The 27,724-nt window shown below is 40.0% G+C and overlaps 1 protein-coding gene across 2 annotated transcripts; it reads left to right on the plus strand.

Moving 5' to 3' along the window:
• wars2 (tryptophanyl tRNA synthetase 2, mitochondrial) lies at window positions 1-27,724 on the plus strand. Of its 2 annotated transcripts, none has more exons than XM_044366580.1 (6): window positions 1-142; window positions 14,498-14,758; window positions 19,581-19,661; window positions 21,471-21,553; window positions 22,771-22,889; window positions 26,258-27,724. In XM_044366580.1, exons 1-6 carry the CDS (start codon window positions 29-31, stop codon window positions 26,704-26,706), a joined length of 1,107 nt encoding a protein of 368 aa, XP_044222515.1. In that variant the 5' UTR covers window positions 1-28; the 3' UTR covers window positions 26,707-27,724. The 2 variants fall into 2 exon arrangements, with proteins under 2 accessions (XP_044222515.1, XP_044222516.1); XM_044366581.1 differs by having other exon boundaries at window positions 1-130.

Genomic DNA, 27,724 nt, shown 5'->3' on the forward strand with positions numbered 1-27,724 from the left:
CACCGTAGTGTGAAGTCACAACGCCAAGATGGCGCTTCCCGTGCGGACAAACTTGAGACATGTCTTCAGGTTCATTCAGAAGATTAATTCTCCTAAAAGATCTCTGTGTGGAGCCTGTACGGAAAATAAGGTAGCTACTGCGGTAAGAGAAATGTTTCTTGTGTTCCCCGCTGTTTCCCTCCGCAGCACAGCCGGATCCGGCGTTAAACGACAGCAGTAATTCATATTACTATAATACTATTCTGCTGCACTTCTATTTAAATTCGTGGTGCTAATGAGGAGAAGTGACAGCAGACTACAGAGGAGAGATGTTATGTGTGTTTAAAGGAGCATTAAACTGCATTTCAGCTTTTAATTACCCCAATATACACAGCATGTGTCTGTGATGCTTTGCTAGCGTTCAGTTCCAGCTCCAGTCACTACTGACAACACTTAAGATTACTGAAGGTTACTGTTTATGAGATAAAAGGACCACGACTTAATTCTGATTTGGCATTTAAAGTCTGTCTGTTCTTGGTAAACACACAACAAAGCTTTATAGAAGTATCAGATGAGCCATTCTTCTAGAAAATCGCACTTACAACTTTACTGCCAAAAAAGCGAAACATAGCCTATTTAGAACAGTCACCAGTCCTTCAATTATATCATGCAATACCTGACTGTCTGTACAGTATCTGACACCAAAACAATACTTTTGCGATACCTTACTCTGAGGAATAGTGACATGTATTTTTTTTACAATCTCCTTCTTCATCTATTCATTTAATAGACGAAGACAAATTTAACAAAATACTCTCTACAATAAATCAGGAACAATCCGATAAAAGAATAAAGTAAATAAGAGTACAAATTTGAACAAGCATTTGATGTTAGCTTTCACTACAGGACAGTTTCCAATACTTACTGTCTTACTGTTGTAACAGTAGTAAGGGTTCAATATCCTCATCATGAGCCTAAAGGTGTCTTATTAGTAGTTTTTATGTCTCCCAATAAAATGGCTTTAGTGTTTTAATGAGTTGAGATGAGCTCAGATGTCAGTAGAATCTACACATAACTGATTATATTATTCTTGTGCTTCTCATATTAAAGTGTGTGTCCTCTATTAAATCACAGTGGATTGTTATGATACTAATATCAGCTTGTTTCCCCCCCAACACTCCAAAATGGGAAACCTACTGGTGCTGGCCTACAGGTCATAAACATTTGTCTGAGAAAATGACACATTTTATTCAGATTGATCTTGTTCTAACCACATAGTGAAAACATTACTAAAAGTTGTCTTACTTTTAGTCAGTATTGCTGCTTTAGTTTGGTTTCTAGACATATAGTGAGGCTTGAAAGAGCAGTCTTCCTCCTCTTTTTCTACCAGTGTTACATGTACACACATAGTATTTATAGTATTTACGCCATAATATAAAGGCACATCTCTGTCTGTAAGAAGACTTGACACCATGATGTGCTGGTATTTGACTTTAATGGCAGTGTCCATTGGATGCAGTACGCAGTCCTAGTCCTTCATCTGTTCTCTGTACTGCCCGGCTTCACAATCAGCACTGTGTCACCAGTTTATAGCAGGCTGGACATTTGTTCTGCTCATTACTGCTTCTGTAAATAACTGTGCTGAGTATGTTTTACATGTTTACGTTACTGCTTGGACTGTTTTAAGGAGAATTCTCAGTGATCTGACACATAAGAACAGTCAGGTTCTTTGGTCAGATCAATTAGAATGAATATGTAATGTCACTGTCTGATAAACTAATCATCAGTGGTCGGTCAGTCTCAAACATTAGTCAGATTTGGCCCCAGCATCACATTATCATGACGTGATGTAGTTACAGGCATTCTGAGGAGTCAACCAGCAGGAGCTGAATCATCAACAGTTCCTCTTAAGCAGGGGACAAAGTTCAGCAGCTGTTCAGCACATATGCAATAAAAACAATGTATTTTATTTGTAACATAAGGAATTGTGTACAAGGAGATTTTGGTCCTCAAATTTTACTTATTTAAAATAGTATCAAAAAATGTAAACAGAAAATGAAAATGCTTTCACAGTTGAGGCCAGATGTTATTTTCAGTAATTGCATTTAGTTTGACCAGAGAAAATGTTTCAGAGACATAAAATGATTAGTCAGTTAATTGATCAGTTGCTAACTATTAAATTAATCAACAACTATTTTGAATCAATTAATTGTTTTGAGTCTTTTTTTAAGAGAAAACTGTCCAGATTCAATGATTTCAGCCTCTTAAATGTTTTAGTCCTTATTATAGTGAACTGAATATCTTGTGGACTGTTGTGGACAAAACGAGACGTGACCTTGGGAAACAGTGTTCAGCATGTTTCATCATTTTCTGACATTTTATGGACCAAACAACTAATTGATTAAACGAGAAAATAATCAACAGATGAATGAATAATGAAAATAATCATTAGTTGCAGCCCTACAGTGAATATCAGCTTTGGTGTCAGTTGCTCAGAATCAAAGAGTGACAGCTTTTTTTTTTCTGGAGTTCAGATGAAAGGAAACATGGTTACACCCTCAGTCCCTGGGGGAAAGGCATTCTGGGAAACGGCGGAAATCACAAACTGAAGTTGAAGTAAAGAAGGCCAGCTGAAGAAAAATGTGGTTCAACATAAAACCAAATCACAACATGTCATCACAAAATCTGGATTTTCTGTAATATATTGATTATATCTGACTTTGGCTAGTTGAGGATTCACAAAGACCCAAAATAATATTCTTATTATATGATATGTAGGATTTTTCTTTGGCTTTATGGTTCCTGCAGGAGTTTAAATGACACTGTTTGGATATTTTGAGCATGTTCTTTATCCCGAATTGTTGTCTTTAACTGTAGCAGCTTTCATGTACAGTATGTGACTAAAAGGTTTTTTTTTTTCTTGTCTATCTTGAGTTTATTCGGTTCAGTTTCATTTCCAAGTCTGGCATGTGACACTACATCCTCAGTAGCGCTCCTTGAGTGTACCTTTTTTACTTCAGTTGATTCAAGAAACGCGCCGACTATAACTCAGCTTAGGGTTTCCTATCATTGCACGGCTGCCTTGGAGAAGCAAATGGGGTGTTAAGCCAAACAACGAGTCCCCTGACACGCGTAAGAATAACCAGTGCATTTCAGTACAACAGAGATGCTAATTATTGAGCTGTTCTTGCATTACGGTGCAGTTAAAAACCCTCACCCATCTGCCCAAAGCCCTGTTGCCGGTTGATGTATGAGCTGTAATACAGTATGCGCGTTCACCGCCGTCCCGTCTGTATTTTGTTAAGTCGAAGTCTCTGGAGAGGCCGCAGAGGTGTGCGACGAGAGGGGAGGAAGGGCTGGAAACGGGGGGGGGGGGGACTCAAAAAGCATCACAGCAGTGCTTCATTACCAGCAATAACATCAGAAATGAAGTGTTGGTTTTCATTTGTTTTAATTTTCTCCAAATGTGGACGGCTGAGCGCAAACACCAGCGTGCTCACAATGCCCCGAGGTGTGATGTGCGTCAAACAAGACACTTTTATGCACTGGAAAATGTGTATTTAAAAAGTCACTGAACCTTAACAGACTGATACAGAGATGAAGTGTGATCTTGTGAATTTTGATAGAAATGTTTGTGAGACAGCTGTGGTTTGCTTTTCTTTTTTTTTTTTTTTTTTTAAATCTTGTCTCTCGTAGTATAAATTTGTAGTGATAGTTGTGTTCATACTAACAAATATCAGTGAAATAACCTGCAACCTGCATTTGAGAGGAAGAGAAAAAGTAACACGAGCAGAGTTCCTCCTCTGCAGTGCGTGCTGCTATTTTTTGCTTCCCTGACGAAGTGACACTAAGCTTGTTTTCCGAGCAGATTACATGATACATTACATGGTCAAAAGTATACGGACACCTGAACAACACTGGGCATTAATCTGCCTCCACTCTTCTGATTTCATGCTCACCAGCAGCTGCCGAGATTTGCTCCCATTCAGCCTGAAGAGCATCAGAGTCGTCTAGCTAACAGTCGGTGCTCTGTCTAAACACGTCTTAAACGATGGAGTCTAAACTCAACCTTTTTTTAACTTAATGTTTTACATGTTGAATTGAATTTTAAAGTCTAACAAAAGTAGTTGTTTCTTGATCCTTCTAAGAGTTTCAGTAATGTTTTTAACTTTGTTTCTTTAATTAAATTGATTCTTTCCCCATTAGAGAGCAAATGATTAGCTGTCTAATCATTTGCTCTCTTAATTGTCTTGAGTGATAGTTTGAAGTCATTTATCAAGCAAAAATCCCAAACAGTCAGTAGATCCAGCTTCTCAGTTGTGAGGATTATCGGCTTTTCTTTAAATATGATATTATACTTTGTGTAAATTGAAAATCTTTTAGTTTTGGATCATTAGTTGAATAAAACAAGCAGTCTGATGACATAATCTTGGGGTTTAGGAAATTGCGTTTGGCAGATTTCACTATTTTCTAACATTTTATCGACCGACCAATTATTTGAGAAAGTAATAGGCAGATTAACTGATAATGAAAATAATCTTAAATTGAAGCCATATTCATTCTCTTTGCCATTTAAATGATGACAAAACAAGCAGCTAAATAAAGAACAGTTAGCATTCAAGAAACTATAACGAGGAAATGATGATTTTTCAGAATGATAATTGTTAACTTCTTCTGTTACCATCTGATTAATTGACTATCTCATTATCTAATCACTTTAATTAATCTGACCTAAATAGTGAAGTCAGTCGTCAGTATTTGGTTAGACTTGATATGTGTGCACCTTCTATAACCCTTCAGCCACACTCAAGCCTCACGTCAGCTGTAAATACAGTGAAAACACGTCCAGCCGTCCCTTGCCTGTGGTCCTGTTATTGGCTGATATCAGTCATGTCAGCCCCGGGCTCCAGGAAAGAGGAAGTGACTTCTAATTTGCCTCTCTGTTCTCCTCTGCTCCGAATTCGCTTACTCGGGTGTCAGCTAAAACCATTAGAGCGGCTCCCGCACCACATGGGAGATTCCGGCGAGAGCGAGGAAACATGGCCTCCCCTTTGAGGATGTTCATTAACTGCCCTATTTATTTTCAACTGTCAGAAAAGCCCGCTAATTCTCAGCAGTCCCCTCTGCGTTATTTGCTCCGTTGTAGCCGTCCTCCAGCTCGGGCCTTCACTCAGGCGCTTTGCTCATTATCCATTTCTTAAAACTATACCATATGTCAACATATTCCTTTTTTAAAAAAAAAAATTCATATCGAGTTGTCGAATTACAGAATCGGTTTGTAGCCGTGCGCGTACAGCCGTGTCTGGGGAATCATACTAGTTTTACTCGGTGCCTGATCCAGCATCTTTCGCTGAGCATCTGACACTTTTAATTAAAACGTAGCAAGTATCTGGTATCATGCCTTTGAGCTGCACTCAGCAACAGACGCCGCCTGTGCAGGAGGAAATAACCGGACTCTGCTGCTGCTGCTGCTGCTGGTGGAGGTTTTCCTTTAATGTCACCATAATTACATATTGATAAATTTATGAAGTGTGTGCCGGTTATTTTTTGCTGTGTTGTGACTTTTATGTTTTTTTTCGGGATATTATTAGCTCTCCTGTCACTCATTTGTTTCCTGCGTGAGAAATAAAATTAAACATCTCCATTGTCAACATTAGAAAGAAAAAGGAAGTGGTTTAATGAAACTATTTGAAACGGTGTGGAGGGACCCGCTGCGTGGAAACAAGTTGATCCGGCATGAATGTGTTTATCTAACGGCGAAAAAAGAGTAACATATAAATTAGGCTAGTCTTGGCTTTTCCCAGCTGCACCCAGCTGCTCTACATGTGATCATGGACATATTGTAGAAAAGCTATGTTGGTTTTCAACAAGCCTGCACTTCCAGTACAGTTTAACTCCGTCATACTGGTTATTATCTTCTTAGACCTTTGCGAGGAAGTTAATAAAACTGCTGCGATTAATACTAGTGTTTATCAGGCCTGGTTTGTGACTTGCTGATTTTAGATGTTAGTCAGTCACTATCAAGGGACGAGTGTTTGGAAATTATTTTCAACTATCCAGCAAACATTCGAGTTCTCGGCCAGACGTTTATGAAACCACTTTGTTGACACAGTGCGAGTGCCAACAAAGAGAAGTTGGACAAAAAAAGGCTTGATTGTCTGTGAAAAAGTTGAACCTGGTTCAATTTAAGGCAACGTTATTGGAATCAATGACACACAAGCTCACATTTCTTGCACTTCACTTATCAACGTGTACGTTGTAATCCTGTTGTTTAAATTGTGAACATTGCAAAGGAGAACAGGGCTGCAACCAATGATTCTTTAGTTAATCTGATGATTATTTGCTTGATTAATTGTTCAGTAGATAAAATGTCCGCAAAGGGTGAAAAAGGTCAAACAAAGGTCAAGGTGAAGTCCTCTCTCCAGTCCACAACCCAAAGATATTTAGTTTTCTATCATATAAGACTAAATAATTTGGACATTGTTTTTAAAGAATGACTCAAAACCATTAATTGATTATCTAAATAGTTGGCGATTAATTTGCTGTTGATGGACTAATCAGTTCGTCGACTAATCGTTGCAGCTCTAATAGAGAATAAATTATTTCTGGTGTAAAATCCTGTCTCATAGTATCACCAGTGTGCAGTGTGTTTTGTGTTTTGGCATCTGGAAATTCTTCAAACTAAATGGATCTATGGCTCAAACTGGACATCCTGGATTATACAGTCCTGACCGAAGTCAGAGAACTAGTTACTAAATCACTTTTAGTAGTTTCACATTGCGTAACGTTTGTACTTTGGGTCGAACGTCTTGCACACTGTGCCTGTCACTTGTTGTGTATAATTACACCAGCAGGTCATATAATACTATAGTTGGTCCAATATCAGTTGTATGTTGTGTCGTTTGTCACTTCACATAAACTAGAAAAGTCATTAAACGTTGAGTTTCTAATGAGCCAGATTACAGTTTCCTGTCTTGAGTAGGCACTGCTCCTCGTGGTTATCTCCCCCCAGGCTGTCTTGAAGTCTGGATCCTTCAGAAGCTGCAGCCTGTTAGGGCCGCGGGCCGGGGCTGCCTCCCCTGCCTGGTTATTTTTGGAGCACCGTTGGGCCCTGTCTGCGGGGAGTGCTGTTTTTGAAGGGCCTCCAGTCCCATTAATCAGCCTGGGGACCCCACGGCGCGAGCGGGCCCCGAGCCCTGGCCCGCCACACTGCAGCGTTCTGTTCCTGTACCCCCGCTCTCTGCACAGTGTGAAGCTCAGAGGAACCTCATCAATCTCACCTGTCCCACACGTCAACCGCAGATTTAATCAAACGCTCCTTTTGGGCCTTCCCCTTTACTCCCCCTCTAACACCCTCTCTGGGAGGAAAAAAAGAAAAAACTGTCCAAGTTTTGACTCAGCTTAGTCACTCTTTTATTCTTATTTATTTTTCTACTAAGTTGCCTCCTCCATCACTTTCTTTTCTCTTTTTTTTCTGCTTTATCCACCACTCCATTGCTCAGTTTTCTTGCCTGTGTGTGCTTTATTATATTGACGTGTCTGCGTGTTTTCTCTGTGGTCGTATGCACTTTGTTTCAAGCTGTGGTGTGTTCCCAAATTGGCTGAACACACACATATGCTTTAGGGAGAAGGGGGGGGGGGGGGGGGTTAATACAGTAAAGCCCATTTCCTGTTCGATACCTTACTGAAGTGCAGCTCTGTTGGTCGCCTGCGTTAACAGGTCCCAAAGTGAGAGGAAGACAGAGATGAAGTGAAGATACAGAGGAGCGGGGGGAAGGTGTGTCAAGGTGCATTTCAGCATGATGCCGGTGTTAATGAGGTGCCTGGGGCACCCGGGACAGAAGAGGAACACTGGATCTTGTATGTCGGACACACAGCGGGAGGGCCGGCTGGCAACGAGAGGTAAATCCTCCATCAGAAGGGCCCATCTCGGTGCAGTCTTTGTAAGATCTGGAGCTCCTTCACGGCTCACAATGAACTGATGGTAACTCACAGCGGGGCGAGCGGCGGCGATCCCAGAGGTGGTTTTGAAACGTGTTGAAATTGGCGCGGTAAAACGGCGGTGACCGTCGGACTCGCTCATCAGCCCCTCGGTGAGAGAGATGTCAGTGGGCCACTCCAGGGCTCCCAGGCTCTGATATGATGTATGAGCCTGAAAAACAGCCCAGAGCAGATCTGAGAAGAGGAATGCACAGTTTTGCAAATCCTAGCTCAACCAAAATCATGGCTGTGATTAATAACATCGACTATTGCGAGGATGTAGGCCCGCACATGCTGGAAACTACAACTGCTCAATAATGAGAGTGGCCGATATTTGGCCTATTGTTAATGCTTTCTCCTCTCACAGCATGCTTGAGCAACAACTTGAATGCAGCCATTTGTAGAAATGACCCCAACTATTGAAATAAAGCAGCGTTTTCCCCAGCAGACTGTGAGATTCAGTTCAGGGGCCATATGCACAAAACCATCCATATGCCATCTCCACACATAAACTGGTATTTATTAAAGAACATACTGTGCGAATGTGTGCACCTTATGCATATACATACCAGGCGTTCACAAGGTTCACAAGGTTGAGCTGAGCGTAAAAGTAAAGTAGAGTGGAAATGGAAAAATGAGATCAGGGAATTTAATAGAAGTTTTAGGTTGTTAGTCTGTTACTGTGCACATTTTTGTTGCAGTTACACACCGGCTATTTAACTGATGCTTGGCACATTATAAACCTTTTTCTCAGGGCCGTTTTGGGATAATTATATCTCTTTGATTTAACATGATTTATTGAAATGTTGTGTATTTTTTTCCCCTGTGTTTATATGTTTGTTACCATTTAAACTTTTATTGTTGAGCACTCATAAACTCTTTTTGGACACACCTTCTCCTTTTCTTGAATGAGAAAGTGTGTCCAAACTTTTGCTCGGTACAGTATTTTGATGATGCTGCTCGAGTATAATATCACCGCAGATGATAGTTTACAGGTGTGTGTGTGATGTATTAATGACACTATGGGTGCTACAGGTAGTTGCAGTGGTGGGTAACAGCTGTGCTGACACTTTTGGAAGACCTTGCCAGTGCTTTTCAGTGAAATTACACTTTTTATCGTTCTTTTTCAATCCAACCCCAAGCTGGTTGTCTCAGACTAATTTTATGATTGGGCTGAATTTCTGCCATTCGCCTTTTTTGGTCAGCTGTGTTGCAGTTTTAACAGTTCCATGATTCGATTTGATCCGCTATAAACAGACAACAGCTTGTCTGCTTCCTCTCAGCCATCCATATTTGATTTAACTGTTCAGTGTGAGCACAGCGAGTCGTATGTTTTGGCCGTACAGAAAACATGATTAAATGTGTAGTGTGATTTAATTTCATGTACAAGATTAATAAAATCTTAGTGTCCAGATGAACTGTGGTAGTTGAAAGCATGAGGATGCACAGCTTTAAAAATCTGATGAAAAGAATGTGTGTGTGTGTGTGCATATTTCTGCCTGTGTGCTTACAGTCTTGAATCTACGCAGGGTTTTATGCATCTGGCTCTAGGACTATCTGTCATCTTTACACATTCCTCCGCAAGGATGTCATTTGGTTGTGACTTGCTCTCACTGATAAATCCAACATTTGTCATCCGTATCCCACCATGCAGTTGTTCCAGAGCTCTGGAAGACATTGGAGAGAAAAGGGAAATGTTGTTTCCATGAAATCCTGGAAATGGATCTCCTCTGGAATTCTGGGAAAGCCGGTGTTCATTCCAAGAGAGGACTGTCTTTCTGTCCTCAAATGAAGTGAATCAGCTCCAGTTGACCATTGTTTTCCATTTTATAGTTGCAGCAGGATCTGGTCATGATATTGTTGTTTTGATGGGTTGTCCTCTTTTTTCTTTCCAACAGTGTTGATCCTTAATGTGAGCTGTCAAAGTCTGATGGACAGACACCTTCACAGCTTCACCGCTTGTTGATGTAGGAAAAGACTACGACACGTGTGGACGTATGTCTGTGTTTGCACACGACCTCTATCCCTACGGATATTACCACACACGTATACACACACAGACAAATGAACACATATTCCCGGAAAAGTACTGCAAGTGTGAAAACATGGCCTTTAAGTGTATGTAACCTTCGAGCTGTTGGCGTTAATGTCACACACACGGTGCATAATGCATTCAGCATATGGCAGACGTGGATGAAGAAAGCTTTCGTCACCTTAGCAACAATGTAGTACGACAGCGCCGTTCCTGTCAGTGTAAAATATGAGGAGAGAGCAACCAGCGTTTTCTGCGTCTGCTACGTGTCATCAACAGGCTTCCAAACGACTGTGAGACAAAAAGTTAAAGAAAGGCAAGTTAGGAGATAATAGGGTAGATGATGTTGTTATTCATTGCTTTATTCTTTTATGCAACTGTAATTGGACTAGAAGCGATTAGTCTATTTGTTTATATTGAGGTTAGTGTTCCTGTTAGGCAATCATGTCTGCTTCTAATCAGTGTTTTAGTAAAAAAAAAAAAAAAAAAAGTGTTGTGGGTCTATGACTGTTCTTTTGTTGTCCGCTACTTAATATCTCAACAACTAGAGGATGGAATACCATGAAATTTTGTACTGACATTAACGGTCCCCAGTGGATGAATCTTCTTGACTTTGATGATCACAGTGAGTTTGACATTTTTGGCTTTTAGTGAAATGTTTTGACAGTCATTGAATGGACTGCCGTGAAATTCGTCGCAGACATTCATGTTCCCTTCAGGATGAGCTGTAATAACTGGTGAAGTTTTTATTTGGCGCAATCATCAGATCAACATTTTTAATTTGAATAATACTTTGGTTTATGACCAAATACCTGCAAAACATTCCCATTGGCCACAGCTTTACTTTCTTTTTAGTGCTAATTAGCAAACGATAGCATGCTAACACACTAAAATAAGATGATGAACATGTTAAACATAATACTCGCTAAACGTCAGCATATTCTCATTGTCGGTGTTAGCACGTTAGCGTGCTGACATTAATATTTAGCTCAAAGCACCACTGCTAGTGCTGCTAGTGTGGCTGTAGATCAGTCTTATTACTGTGTTTAAGTTCTATTCAACATTGAGTCACAGGACAGAAAACTTCTTCTGCACTCGACTGAAATGTTCAAGTATGTAGCACCTTTGGCCACACCCTAATCTGTGATGTCACAGCAGGTGTTCATCATCGGCTGTCAAAGGCAAAACACCCGCTGTGACATCACTGACAGGGGTGTGGCCAAAAGCACAACATGCTTTGGATATTTCAACCATAGATATGATTTCAACCCACAGAGAGCAGTGTGTCAACAGCTCCCTGCTCTGTCATTCACTTTGAATTACTCATCTCAACTTTATTTATGTAATGTAGCACTTCAAACACAACATAGTTGATCCAAAGTGCTGCACAGCACAGACAGAAAGAAACAAAAGAAAGGAAGACGGTTTTAATTAAATAAAAAGCACAAGTAAAATAAAATTTCCCTTGATTTTCAGAGTTCCTTTTTGCATGTATTTACAGCCACATTTTTCAGTTATTTGAACCCTGTGAAGTACATTTGATTTATCTTACTAGTAATTTTTAACAAGCCACAGAACTCCATAATATGAAATCAAATACTCTACGAGTATTTAAATGTTGAAATGAATTTAGTCGCACAACTTAATGTAGTCCATTGCAAAGGTATGTGAGATGATAATATTTTATAACTGTTGGCTCTGCAGCGCCGTATTCATTACAAACATTAATTGCTTTACAACATTTGCTGTCTCTTCTGTCATCATGCAGTACTTGATTTACATCTTTGTGTAACCTACTTTCTCTTCCAACGACTATAGAGGCACATGTTTAAAGACACTTTCCCTTGACCAAAAGTAACACAGAGGTGTCTGGCGAAGTAGCGTGATGCGTGATAGCCGCTGATTGCCCAGTGGCTGGTTAGCTGTGGCGTTGACTCACATTTGACACTCGATTGGCTCAAATGACACCATTACCATGTCTGCATGGCTAATGGCTTCCCTTGGGGGCTGGAGCAGAGGGGGAACATGCGTTTGGCGTGTCAGCTCGAGGTGAGAACACACATGAGCCAGACTCTGGGCCCCGTCCGCACCCAAATCAATCCTGACACCTCTTAAGAGGCTCTCAGCATCAATGGCACTCCAGTGCAATTACCCCGTCGGTAATGACATAAGCACCCAGTTCCTTCCTGCCTCTCTCTTGCTGGGTAGCAACCCGCTCCCTCAGGCCAGTAGACAGAGGCTTTGTGGACAGTGCTGGTCTCAGAGCAGTTGTTATTCGATCCCTCAGGGCTGTGAGTTAGAGAGGCTCTGGGCCAAGCTGGTAACAGAGCAGCTGTTACCTGATCTCAGGGGCTGTGCCGAGCCTGTCCCTCAGTCAGATTGAATGTGATGTAGCTCAGCAAGCTGTCGAGATAACTGACTTCTCAGCAGCGACCGAAGAGGATATCCTCTGAAAGCTTGGGGTTTTAATGATTAGTTATGATAACCTTGAAGAGTGCAGCCGGGGAACATATGATCGCCAGTCAGATTTCAGGTGATAACACAGAGATCCTGAGGGTTTTGTGGAGGTAAAAGTTTTAAAAATGAGCTTTTCTGTTGAAATGTCCAGTGCTGCTGTTTACAACCCATCAACACATCTCCCATTGAGCTGAAACAAACCTAATCTCATAATTGTGCGTCATTTTGTTTGAAAGTGATTGTAAGGTTATTACAGTATCAACCTTGACATATAAATTTGGATAGTTTGTCGAATCAGAAAACTGAACAAAAGTTTCAATAGTAATAGTAGTTGATGAATATAATGTTTACTTATGATACTAACATTAAGTTTTTGCCCTTTGATATACACCGCATGTCTTCTTTGTTGGGTCTTGCATAAATTACTTTCTAAAACAAGTTTCAATAAACCAAATTGACCAAATTTTATCCCATTATTTTGTCTGCTTGTTCTTTTGATTTAAGGCATCACAGACATTTTCTAGAATATAGGCAATGCAGAAAACCTGAGCCTTCTTAAAGTGTAACACTCCATTGTGAACTAGTTTTTAAACTTGTTGAACCCCATCCCTTTTTTTTTATCTTCCCAATTTATTCAGTACTAACTTGTAGGGCCTGTTCAAACCCAAACACAAAGGATGCAGGTTCCTCATTCATCTCAGTAAGACCAGTGTATTGGCACAGTGAAAGTCTAAGTGCAGAAGGCTCTGCCCCCCCCAAAAAAACCAGGTCTTCCAGCAAAAACAACGCTGGCCCTTGCATTTTTAAATGCAGTGCTATTTTCTGCCTTAACAAGTTCTTAGTATTTACAAAAGCACCTGGTGGTTTTGGCCTTGTTACCCAGGAGGTTGTAGCGCTCATGAGTTATCCTAATCTTAGTGCAAGTGGAAGTTCATGTTAGCTCTACCACATATTCCACATATAATGTAATCCCTCACCACCTTCTCACCTGTGAGTTGGAGCGTCCAGCCAAACCACAGCTGTGCACCTCAGCCGGCATTTGAACATTGGTCTCCATGGTAGGTGGATGAATGTGTGTCACCCAGGCGCCAAACACTGTGTCATTCTCACTTCCCAACAAAAACACAAAGCTCCAGCCTGTGTCTTTGTGTTTCTCTGCTCTGCCAAAGCTAATCTACTATGTTACGGCACTGGTGAAGAAGCCCCGATTTTGGGTAACAGCGCGGTTTCATGTCTCATGACAGGTGCTGCTCTGCTTGCCCTCTAATTGTATCATGTGGTGCTCGCTGCCACAGGCAGTGGTTAAGACTCTTCCAGCAGGCCCAATTGAAAGCCAAGGTTCAGTGGAGCAGGCCGGTGCCAGAAGAAATGAGGTGGTCATTCCCGGCCAGGCTCTGCAGAAACAGAAACACTGTGTTTGCCCAGGGATACAAACAAAACGAGTGATCTCTGTCTTTTCCTTTAAAGGAGGGCCCGCTGTTGTCCCAGCTCCAGTTTTATAAAATACGGCCCTTGTTTTAATGTTGGTGATATGGTGGGCTGCATGTTGTATGGTACATCTGATATATTCCTGTGGTTCTGCCTCCCCCTCCACCTCCAGCGTCCTTCCCCATTGTGGTAACAGCGGCCTTGAAGTTGGTTGGACAGATGTTAAGTGTTATCGTTGGCCAGCGAGGTGATGCATTCTTTGTGCTGGATGTGTTTGGGAGAGAACAGAAGTGCTAGCCATGGAGTTAGCATCTTGGTAATACAAGCATGACCGCTGTTGGCGTCCAACCTGCCAATAGTTTAAGGCTGACACTTTAGTCTCTGCAGGCTTCTTTCTAGTTGTGACTTTCTCACCTTTTCGCCTCTCTCTCATACTGATACTGCCCTTCTCTTCTCTTCTCTTCTCTTCTCTTCTCTTCTCTTCTCTTCTCTTCTCTTCTCTTCTCTTCTCTTCTCTTCTCTTCTGAGACTGACAGTATATTAGTCTGTCAGTTTCTATGCTGGATTTTTGTTGTGTGAAATAAAAGCTACCCTAAGTGCATTCCTCTTCTTCTTCTTTAGGAGCCTCCAGGAGGTGGGCGTGTATTCTCTGGGATCCAGCCAACAGGGGTGCCCCACCTGGGCAACTACTTGGGTGCTCTTGAGAACTGGGTGTCCCTGCAGAACCAGTACCCATCAGTGCTTTACAGCATTGTAGACCTGCACTCCATAACACAGCCTCAGGACCCAGCCCAGCTCAGGAGCAACATTGTGGACATGGCAGCCAGCCTGCTGGCTTGCGGCATCGACCCAGAGAGGGCGATACTCTTCCAACAGTCTCAGGTCAGCTGGAGAGGAGGGATAGATGGATGATGGAAAGTTGGAATTCAGATCTAACCAGCAGGCCTAGTGCTAAAATGGCAACATCAAGGAACTAATTATCATAATATGGGCACATAAGATATCTATACATTTACCTATTATTATTTTAGGGCTGCAACCAATGATTTTTTTCATTATAAGTTAATCTGCTGAGTATATACACAATTAATGACTTAATTGTTTTGTCTACAAAAGGTCACAAAAATAATGAAATGCCTTGTATAATTTCCATATGCCCAAGGAAATGTCTTCAAATGTTGAAGTCTGTGACGCTGACCATGTTTTGTCCAACCAACAGATCTTAAATTTAAAGTGATATAAAACGACTGAAACAATGAATCAATTCTCAAAACAGTTGCAGATTAATTTCCTGACATTAATCAATGAATTGTTTCAGCACTATTTTATTTAATGAATATTTTGAATGTAAATGTTTTATCATTACTATGCACGTGCTATGATATCTTTAAGATCATGTTGCTGGAAATCTGGTGTCCTTCAAGATTGTAGGAAGACACCAGATTTGTTTTGTTGACAAAAGTAATGTTGTATAGCCACCATGTTGACATTGTGTCAGATAATTCTTCTTAAAAATGGTAAGGGTTCTACTCCAAATGATTACTTCTAGGGCTATTAATTTTTCTCAGGAGGATCATAGACCCTGGAATGCAGCACTATGATGTCAGATCTAGTCCTAAGTATCTACTCAACGTACCAGAAAAGTACTATTCAGCTGGGTCACATATGAAGCCGTTCTGCCTGACAGCTTTCACACAAGTACTGTGGTAAACTACTAGAACTTCAGACAAAATCAGTGCTGCAGCGCACAAGTGTGAGAGTATGTCAGTGTGTGCTTATGACGTGTGTGTCCTTTTTATGCCTCTGTGCTGGTGACAGCCGTGGCTGGAGGCATTATGTTTTCCCTGTTGTCTATCCGTCCTATTCTCATGAACGTGATATCTCAGGAACGCCTTGAGGGAATTTCTTCAAATTTGGCACAAACGTCCACTTGGGCTGAAGGATGAACTGATTAGATTTTGGTGGTCAGAGGTCAAAGGTCACTGTGACCTCACAAATATGTTTTTGGTCACGAGTCAAGAATTCATATGCTAATTATGACGTGAAGTTTCACACAAATGTCTAATAAGATAAAATTATGAAGTGATGACATTTTATATCCAAATAGTCTCTAAGTGAAGACAGCATGTTTCTCACTGGAAATTATTCACTGGAATCATACATGTCAATATAGTGATATTTTCCATTATGCCAGAAAATACTCCTCAAAACCTTTTATTATATTCCTTCAAAGTCTTCAATACAAATATTATATGGGTCTGGACAGACATGGATGTAAACTCCAACTTCACTGGTTGGCGGAGACATACAACCGCGAGGCGTATTTCTAGTTTAAAGACAGCCTCTAGTCTCTTTCCAAGTTTGTCATCGAGACAGTCAGCCGTCTTTGACAGTTTATTTTACTTCTGTCGACTCTGTAATGTTTACCTGCTGACATGCTGGCCAGCCCCAAATGCTTATTTGATCGCTCTTGATTCTTATCTCCCCTACATACACACACTCTTTCACAGAGACGACGGAAAGACACACAACCATAAACCACTAATACGTCCTGCTCGGGCCACATGAAGGAATCAAGAAGGAAAATGACAGATTTAACAATTGCAGCACTTCAACAGATTCCAGATTTCAGGTTTAAATTCACAGTGACGACAAAGAGGGAAATCAGCACAGCTGTTATGTTCTCCCTTGATACTGGTGAGTTTTCGTTTCCTAGGATAGCGACGGAATGTTCTTCAAAGACCCGCCCCTACTCTGCCTCTGATTGGCTCTGACCCTGATACTCTTACCCTAACCATCTCACTCCTCATGCCCAAGCCTAACCAACCTAACCAATGAAGGCAGCAAGTACTAGCCAATCAGAGGCAAAGTAGGGCGGGTCTTCACTGAAGATTCTGTCGCCATCCTAGGAAACGAAAATCTTCTCCATACTCTGTGTGTGTGTGTGTGTGTGTGTGTGTGTATGTGTGTGAATGTGTGTGTGTTTTCTTCCTCACAAGTTAAGAATTTGAAATGTGTGCAAAAGAAAGAGTGTTTGAGATAGTGAAGTTCAGTCCATCTGTATTTCTCTTCCACCCTCTTGCCACACACACATACACACACACACACACACACACAAAAACACACAGTCCTATTTTTATTCCCGTTTAGCTTCATGCCACATAACTTGGCAGCGAGGTGACCCTCCTAAACACGCCTGCTCCACATGTAAAAATACGAAGGCTGCCCAAAGAAAATACTTGACTTCATTGAAAAAAGAACAGAACTGGTGACGGGCCGGAGTCCGTGGTATCAGAATGAAGTTAATGAATCAGCAGATCCACAAACCCCCCTGGGGTTTCTGAAAGTATTGTGGAGAAAAGTATGTTTATTCTAAAAAGCCAACTGTTAGCTGTTCTCCAAAATCCCCTCTTTATAATCTGAAGGAGCTGTTGCCACGGCTGTATAATTCACTATCAGTGTAATGCCCATATGATCCATGACATTAGCATATCTGTCTTGGCGGTGCATTCTTGCCATGCAGCATGAATGGAGGCCTTGTTCTCCCTCAAGACTTTAAATATCAGAATTTTATTGCACTTCAAAACCATATCCATCCTCTTCTGTGCTGTCATCAACATCTGTCCCATCTCTTGTTTGTCTGCAGTGTGTAATGAATACCGTCCCCCTACATGTTAGCCTGAAATCCTGGTTTATGTCCCCGCTGTCTGGCGTTGACGTCACGCTCCCCAGAATGCTTTTCAAGCAACAAGTGAGAGAGAGGATGCCAATATAGCCAATGTCTATAAACTTTAATTTGCTGAAGCAGAAGAATATTTCCTGCATCCCCCATACACACGCACTCACTCACACACACACACACACACACACACACACACACACACACACACACACACACACACACAGAGTCATGTTTCCATCACTTCAGAGGACATTACATTGACTTACATTCATTTCCTGGAGATTTATCCTAACGTTAACCATAACCACCACATGCCTAACCCTAACCTTAACATAACCTTAGACTAACCTTAACTTTAAACCAAGTCTTCACCCCAAAATTAATAATTTACATTAAGGGGATTTGCTCTTTGTCCCCATAAGGGAGGCAAGTCCCCACAACATGACTGTGCAAATAGATTTATGTCTCGACAACATGAGGAATATCTGGACCACACAAACACGCGCACACACACACACACACACACACACAAACACACGAGCAATTTTCACATTCAGGACTCTGTGAAAGAGGATAGGTTGGAATTAATTGCACTACCAGATGCACCGGATCACTCCATTACACTGCTATTAATATTCATTTATTTTAGCACATGCAAAACAGTTCAGGTTTTAAATTTAATTTAAGCTTGATGATGACTGATAGACCTATCACCAATAACTAGAGCACAACTAAACTCAAACTTAAAGGGCAAATGCACTAAACAACAACAATAAAAATACAGTGTGTTAAAAGTAAAGTGAAGCTTTGATTTCTATGCTTCTGAGAGAACTGTTTACTGCTGCATACACACATTCATATGTGCACATACACTGTGATCTACTGTAATTTTACGGCTGAGACTCTTGAAAAAGAGAACCTGATCTTGTGAGGCTAACTGGCAAAATAATAATAATAATAATAAAAAAAAGAAATGTTTTATTGATGTCTGAACTCGATGTCTGGGGTCAATAGAGTTTTAGTTTAATAATGATTATTAGATTATTGGAACATTTGATCTCCCCTAAATAATCAACATCAGCCACTTACATTAATAAGGTCCAAAGTGACCACAGCTGATTTGAATCCAGGATTGTTCCACTCAAATTAATATGTAGAAGAAATGTTTTTTTTTTTTGATAAACCATATTTCCTACTTTTCCACTGTAAATGTTCTCGCTCTGTTTGCATTCATAGTTAACAAGTAGTCTATGGAAAACAAATCTTCATTCTTATGGCTTATTCTCTTTTTGAGATGTACAAAATGAAAGAACATATAAAACAAATGGCGAAGAAAAAGATTGAATCAACTCGGTTCATAGCAGAAATGTGTCTATCTTAGTCTTATCTTCATTGGTGGAGCACAGGTGTGACCTGGTGCAGGAGTGAAGGTCAGGTTGAGAGAAGAGTAGGCGTCAGTACACTTCTCTGCCACATGGAGGCGCTAGGGAGTTGCCCTCCTGCATCATTGCTGTCCCATAGCAGAGCTCTCCTCCATTCATCTGTTTGTTTAATCTGTCTGCTTAATTTATTTCCTCTTTTTATCTCAAGAGTGCTTCTCTGTAGTTGCAAGCATTTCTTTATAATTGAACTTAAGACAGTATGATGCACAAACACAGATAGAATGCATGTGTAAGTAGATTTATACTACCGCTTTATAGATGTTTTTTGTATATTATAGCAGGACTACACCGACATATGTAACACACTGAAACCAAGTTATTATATCTACAGGACATAAAGAATTCACATTATCTTTACAGCCAACTTATGTATGTCTAGAAGCCTATGTCTGTGTGACTGAACTGAATCATTCTGTGCCAGATGGAAAAGATGAATCGCAGGGATGTGATGTTGATATACTGTATGTGTGTGAGCTGAATACAACCGGTTACAACAGGTGTTTTTTCCCCCTTAAATAGATAAAAGAGTTGACATTGTCCTGTGGTGTGTGTGCTGTCTCTCTCTGTCCTTCACCTGCAGGTGTCCGAGCACGCCGAGCTCTCCTGGATCCTCGGCTGTCTGACCAGCATGCCTCGCCTCCGACACCTGCCGCAGTGGAAGGTTGGAATTTCAACAAAACAAAATTGTATTCTTCCACCGTTAAAAAGGCAAAAGGCACATACAGATGCATACGATGCAAATTTCTATACAGTGGCCTTTTTGAAACTACCAACAATTAAAATGTTGTTTGGGGAATATTTATGATTTATAATCATGTGTGACATTTTTGATTGATTTTATGATAACTTGTTATTATCTGTGTGTATAATCCTGACCCTATTGCTGCAGTGCAGCATCACAAGTTCAAACTGACATAAAGTTAATTCATAAATCGATTCAACATTATTTTAAAAATTCTGTGTTATAGTTGTCAAATTGTCTTATTTTTACGAGCTCCTATTAACCATTTCAATGGGTTCATTACAGTGCAGTGATGCCTTTTGAACCTGTTGTAATCTATTAACATACATTAACTACAGATATATACACAGCATGAAATCCTTATGATTTGTTAATAAACTACCAGAGCATTTTTACTTTAACCACAATAAACGTGGAATAATTCAAATTACTTTATAAATGGATACTGAAGAAATAATCAATAAAAAGATAATAGACAGTTATTCCTAATAGATCCATTCAATATTATTTAATATACTGTTAAAAGACAAGAAGAATTGTTCATTATTCAACATCTAACAAATTAAAAGTTTAATACAGTTAAATAATTTGGGACATTTTAAAAAGGGTTTTAAAATGTCCTCATCTGTTCTTGGAGGTTGGTGGTATGACAGAGTGAGCTGCTTTTCAACATAATTCAGTTACAAACCCTGAAAAGCTTCACTGTCCAGCCACAAACAACAAATATAGAAGCAGGTTATTAATGGAGATATATCAGCTCTCCACTCTTGCTGCTCTGATTAGCTGTAAATTTGACAGCTTTTTACTGTTTCTACAGTCATAGATTACTTGAAGTTTAAAAGACATACAGATTAAAAACAAATTTAATTCTTCTATCCAAAATTGACTGTCATGAGAAAACAAACTGCAGCCAAATAATATTTTGAGTCAACTGGTGCGAAATCAAATTGAGCCCGAACCTCATATCCAGTTACTCGTTGCTGCCAGATCTTTTTTTTGACCTACCATACCATCAAACTGAAGATAAAGGGTATTTATTTCTGAATATCATTAAATCGGGACAAGAATCCCGCCTTTAAATACAGGCTTGGGTTTCTCTGTGCAGCCAGCAATCACAAAAAGAAGATGGTTCCTTTTATAGTAGATTATATATCTTTTGATTATTGTAGATTTTATATATCTATCATGTCTATTAGACCTCCTGTCCTCGTACTCCCTCACTAGTACAGAATCATGTTGCTTTAATTATCGCCACGTGGCGATCAGTTCAGTCGCAAATGAAGATCTTTCTTTTTTTCACTCCCTCTGAATTTCCAGCATTTATCCACCATCCCTACCGTCTATCATTTTTTCTCTATTCCACCTGCCAGATTTATGTCTTATGATCACTGTTAGTTTCCCAGCCACATGCAGTTTTAATGCACGTTGAGAGGAGGCAAGAGAGCCAGCGGTTCCCTGATCTGGGTCTCTGTTGCTACATAGAAAACACCTTTTGTTTACCCAACAGTTGAGTTGATCTCAAACATGGTAGAAAATGTGAACTCATCCGTGCCCCGTTTGTCTGAGAATCGATGAGTCGTAAAAGTGAAAATGGCTCTTTGTGGGTGAAAGAAAAAAGTTCACTTGAAGTCAGTCTTTCACACCGTCCTCTTTTATTTTCGCTCGTTCTCCGTTTTTTCTTCCTCCCCCTTTTCTTCCACCCTTCATTCCCTCCATCTTCTCCTCCAGATGAAGAGCAAACAAAAAAACGAAGGCAGCGTTGGTCTCTACACTTATCCAGTCCTCCAGGCTGCCGACATTCTCCTCTACAAGTGAGAACTCCATGCAAGTAGGATGTTTTGTGCGTGCGTGTGTGTGTGTGTGGGTGTGTGTTTGTTGCTATGTTCTCGTTCTTGGCTATTGCCTTTTAAAGTCATATCGTACTTTGTTGTTTTACTGCATTTTAAAGTCTTATCACTAAATCCTAAAGGACGGGTTCCTCGGTTTTCAACCGGAACTCATTAAAATGTTTTTCCGATCATTTATATGTGTGGCATAGCTGAGAAAAATAGAGTCAATGCATCCTTAGAGAGGATGGTTTGCAGCCATATTTTATTGTTACATACAGACACTATATTCCAGTGTAGTCTGGGTTGATAAAAGAATAATGCACCCTTTTAATATTTATAATCTAATGTAATGTAATGTAATCTAATGTATTCACGTGTTTTTTAGTGGAGATAAACCATCTCATCTGAGAGCAAAGATCGCCTCCACTAACATCATAAAAAATGAATATAATTCTATTAAAATAAAACCTTAACTTTCAAAGAGCAAAAGTGCTATTTTATACAGTAAATGCCAATTGTGTGACTATTGTTAGGGCCAAGTTTCAAGGCCAGTTTCACCCAAACTAGAAAACTGATAATTCAAAAGCTGGGAAGATAAAACCAGAGTTATCTTGTAGACAGGTATACTACTTAGAAAGACTGTATGATTTTCTATAAGTTGTGTGAATCAGCCCTTTAACACTCCTTAGTATATTCAAAGGAAAGTAAAAGCTTTTTTATCATGTTTCTGACATTTAAGTCTTAGTATCACATCTTCGTTCAGTGAAAGTCTGCTGGTGCTGCATCACTATGTTTTGTTAATGATTACATCAGTTGGTTGAATTATTGTAACTTTAGTTTTTTCCGCTGTGAAAATGAATACTTATATTTCTAAACAAATTTAGAAGATATCTCTGCAGCCGCGCTGTTTCCACTTGAACCATCAAAAAGCCAAAAGCTAATTTCCTGTGAATAAGGGAAGCACAGCAGAGAAAATCGCATCTCTAATGCTCTCCGGATTTTATTAAGGAGGAAATGAATGGATTGCTTCCTCCCGAGTGACGGTTACAAAGTTGATAAACCAGCGCTGAAGACGGCTCCAGCAGTGACTTCAAGTGTCTCCAATTTGTTCTAACATCTTGCTGTGTATTTGAGCTCCTCTGCTATTACTGTGTGCAGTTGTATAGGAAGCTCACGTTGAGTTCTGGATTGTCACTCAGGTCCACACACGTCCCCGTGGGAGAGGATCAGGTCCAGCATTTGGAGCTGGCTCAGGATCTCGCTCGCATCTTCAACAACCGCTACGGAGACCTGTTCCCTGAACCTTGCGCTCTAATGAGTAAGAACACACGTACAAGCATGACTGCACACACATACATTACAACAGAACAACAGATATAGGCTAAACAAGTCAAATAACGTCTGTTTTCCATTTTTAGTTTTATACAATTCATTTGTTCTTGTCAGAGTGGAAAAACCTCTGAAACAACATTAAGTACATCATGGGACATTAAACTCACTATTGAAATGCACACTGATGAAATTCTTTTAGTGTCAACATCTGTTTGAGATATCATCCTTTGACCAGATCCTTTACTTAAGTAAAAGTACCAATACAGCAATGTAGAAATATTCCATTACAAGTAAAAGTCCAACATGTAAATTCTTCTTAAGTAAAAGTACATAAGTATTATCAGCTTGATGTAGTTCAAGTATTGCAGTAAAAGTGGTGGTTTGGTCCCTTTGACTGATATATTATTATATATGACATCATTAGATTACTAATAGTGAGGCGTCAGTGTTAGGGCAGCATGTTACTGTTGTAGCTGCTGGAGGTGGAGCTAGTTTCAACTACTTTATATACAGTTAGCTAGTTTAGTCCAGTGGTTCCCAACCTAGGGGTCGGGCCCCTCTTAAGGGTCACCAGATAAATCTGAGGGGTTGTGAGATGATTAGTGGGAGAGGAAAGAAGAAAAAACAAAGTTCTGATACACAAATCTGTTTTCAGTTTTTGGAATTTTTCTCCAATCTTTGATTTTCGGTGAAATATTTGATCATTTGAACATTTATTGAAATGAAAGCATGTGAGAAGTTTAGAGGAAAAAATCACTATTTGGTGGATCTGTTAACAACTCATAGACATGTGAAATGTGACCCCGACTACACACTGCTTTTTGTAAGACGTCAAAAGTCAAAAAGGTTGGAAACCACTGGTTTCATCTTTAACAGTGTGTTGGATTTTAACAGCTTGTTGTATTATCCATTATGTCAAATCTTCATCTGAAAAGTGACTAAAGCTGTCAAATAAATGTAGAGGAGTAGAAAGTACAATATTTCCCTCTGAAATGTAGCTGAGTGGAAGTATAAAGTAACACGAAATGGAAATACTCAAGTAAAGTGCAAGTACCTCAAAAATGTACTTAAGTAAATGTACTTAGTTACTTTCCACCAATGTTTGCACCTCTCTTACACTGAAGGTAGAATTAATACTCATATAATTACCATGTACGAATATAAACTTGTAACATTTCAGCTACGATTTGTTAGTTTTGTTTTTTCCAATTGAGAAAAAGTGACAAACAAATCTTCATCAGTCTAATTGTCATTTCCGTTTCTGAGTCCCAAAAACTTTTTTTTTTCTTAAGACAAGTGAAAAGATCTGCAGGTACAGTAAGAATATTCCAACCAGTTTTATAGAAATCAACTTTTTCCAGAATTTTTTAGAAATGCTGTTACTGTTGCTATGCTACGATCAAAGAAAACGTAACATGATTCTCAAAAAATACCAGAAACATAATAATTGCATTGGAAACAGGATTACATTTGCTTACTTCACTGATTTAAAAAAAAAAAACAAAAAAACAAATAAAAAAAACCAAATGATTTGATTTGAAGTGTTTTTGCAGTGCAGATTACATCACATCTTGTTGCTATGTTGCATTGTCACTGAGTATTTGCTTTTGTGCGTGTATAAAATCATCTCTGCCTGTCCCACTGAACTATTATTTTCCTAAATGAAATTGTTGAACAAAACGGCAGCTTTAGAAAGAAGCTGTTGTGTTTAAATTTGGAATGAATGACACCAGTGATTTCTCACGTTACTGAAATCATTTCTACTATCAAACCCTGCTTCTAGTTGTTCCCAATGATGAGATCACATCATTAATGGTTGTCCAGCAAAAAACTGCAACAAGAAAAATAAAGCAAACAAAGTCAATAGCTGTTTGTTTTTTTCAAAGCATGATTTTGGGTTAATTTTAATAAAATTCTGGATAAACATCTTTCCTATTTTTACAAAATCATTTCACAGATAATTTGACAATAGTTACCTCAGATGACGGGATGCATACTTGCTGTCTGTCACTCTGTCATCTCTTGGACAAAGTAGGAAAGAAAGTCTTCATGTTTTCTGCTCCAACCGTTTGTAGTTTTCTCTGCTCGTAGCTCTTTTTGGCCTTTTGATGATTATTGTCTGTTAGTATATAGTATTGTTTTCTGTTTGACTGATTTTGTAATGTTTTGACTGCAGCTTTTTATGCCGCCATGTCGGCCAGATCTCCCTCGCAAAAGAAGGCTCCGACGTCATTGAGACTTACATCAGTAAATAAAGGTTCAATTAAAAAACAAAAGACCGAGTGACCCCCCCCCCCCCCACATATCACACACTGAGGGGACATTCAGGAAAATAATGGACCATTCAACAAAGAATTAACATGCAATAAAGCACTGCTGAGACTATTTTATTTCAAAATGATTACTCTATGCTTTCCAAGATTACTCACAGTTTACACACACATGGTCAACATGTTCAGAGATCCCACCAACCTCCTAGTTTCATTCTTCTTGATTATCAGTATCATAAAAGCATAAGACGGAGTCAGTCATGTGTGCAATGCAGCTTTGATTAAAGAAATATTTTCTTCCTCTTGTATCAGAATAATAGAGTGATAATAGATTTGGGGGATGCCCTTGATATGACTTCAGGGACGGGGCTTTGCATGTGTGTGTCTTTGCGTGTGTGTGTGTGTAAGCAGCCAACGAGGTCAACAGCATTTGGCTCAGCCCGGTGGATCCTATCCTCATCTCTTGTCTTGTCTTGGCAAAGCAGAGTTGCCATTCACCACCTTCTATTTGAAACCAAATCAAACCCTCCCTGTCTCTTTTAATATTCTCTGTTTGATTTACTCAGTAAAATCTCTCTAAAGTGTTCTCTACTCGTCCAGTCAAGAAGAAAAAAAAGCTGAGAGTTGATCAAAATGTTGATACGCTCATTTAGTTCACCTTCAGTTATTGCGGTGCTCTCCCAGCTTTCAGTAAGCTATCACAACAGCAGTGATTGCCCTGGGTTTCCCCTTCTAGGCTACATATAAGCTGCCTAGTCCTTTGGTGGAGATTACTGGAGCTGCACACAGCCTGAAAGGGAAATTTTTCTGACACTAGTCCTGGCTCTGCATGAAGAGCAGAGCGTTGTTGTTTGAAGATTTTGTAATTGCAGCCTCGTCCCTCACTCTCTCTCTCTCTCTTACAGCAGAGTTCTCTGAGTTTAGTCTGACTCCTAATAAACGTTCTCTGATCTGATACGTGTGTCGTACCTTGATGCAACAAGTAATTTTGCAATGTGTCAGTCTTCAAATGCTCATATTGAAATGAATATATTATTTTTCTCTCATCATATAACGAGCTTCTCTGTCTGCTTTCCTTCCACAGGCTCTACACGAAAGATAAAATCCCTCCGCGACCCCTCAGCTAAAATGTCCAAGTCTGACCCCCAAACGATGGCGACGATTACCATCACAGACTCTCCCGATGACATCGCCCTCAAGGTCCGCCGCGCCGTCACCGACTTCACCTCTGAGGTCACCTTCGACCCGGAGACACGGCCAGGTGTATCCAACCTGGTGACGATCCATGCCGCCATGGCGATGATCAGTGTAGAGGAGGCGGTGTCCCAGGCCAGAGGGTTGGACACGGGAGCATATAAGAAGCTGGTAGCAGAGGCTGTGATCCAGAGGCTAACGCCCATCAGAGAGGAGATCGAGAGGCTGAGGTCGGACCGGGCTCACCTGGAGGGAGTGCTAGCCCAGGGGACCCAAAGGGCCCGAGAACTGGCCGCACCTGTGCTCAGAGAGGTCCGACAGCGAGTTGGATTCTGCTGAAAAGCAGCTGGGTTGGAAAACGATGGTCATGTTTGCACTGCAGGCCTTTAACGCTGAATGCTGCAGATATCAAATTCTATTAATGACTGTTTACATCTATTCTAGGATGTAACTGTGTTATTATCAACATGTGTTGAGAGCAATGTGGAAAAGACCCAACTGAAGAGAAATAGAAGAAAAGAGAAACAGAAGAAAGTCACTTATCGTTTTTATATATGTTCTTTTCAAACTTGTTTTCAGCATATCAGGGTTGTTGTAGGTGCCTTTGACTTTTGGCTGTATTAAAGGGAAAATCCACTTTATTACAAGTTGGAGCTTTTCATTGGTTTGGCCATTGTTTCTATTCACCAAGTTGATTGCTGAGATCTCAGAATGCTGCAACATTGCTAAGAAGAAGTCAGACGAAGGCAAGAAACACAAGCAGATGTTTAAACCCCCACTATGATCATATTTATTTAGAAGGAGAGAAGAAAGGTGAATGGTATTGTCTGTTGTAAACATCCATCACACTTCACAGAATCACTTTCACTTTGACATATCTCACTTACTGTAGTTTTTTTTTTAGTTTTTCCTTGAAATAAAGTGCTTATGATATTCCGACTAAACTGGCGGATTATTGGACTTTGTCATAGTGATGTCACCTTGTTCCAAGATTCCAGCAATTACTGGTGAGTACAATGTTATCATAACTAATAGAAACAATGGCCAAAAACATTAAAAATAAGATTCAAGTTTTATTAAACCAGAATGATCCTTCAATGTGTTTCCATGCAGGAAATATTTTTAGTTTTTTCCAGTTTTGAGTCTTGTCCATGTTCAGCTGATCTGCTGGGCCACCATAATTATAATAACGACAACTTCCTAACGGGTTTGCATGTGTTGTCATGATGGTCACATGAAGTCTGGACTGACAAAAAAGAAAAAATCTTGTTAATCTGGTTGGATACATCTACAGCTGTGAAATTTAATGCAATCTGATACAACAGACCTACAATAAACCATTTGTGAAGCACCTCAA

Source organism: Thunnus albacares, chromosome 11 (assembly GCF_914725855.1).
Source record: "Thunnus albacares chromosome 11, fThuAlb1.1, whole genome shotgun sequence".
NCBI classification, from domain to species: Eukaryota; Metazoa; Chordata; class Actinopteri; order Scombriformes; family Scombridae; genus Thunnus; species Thunnus albacares.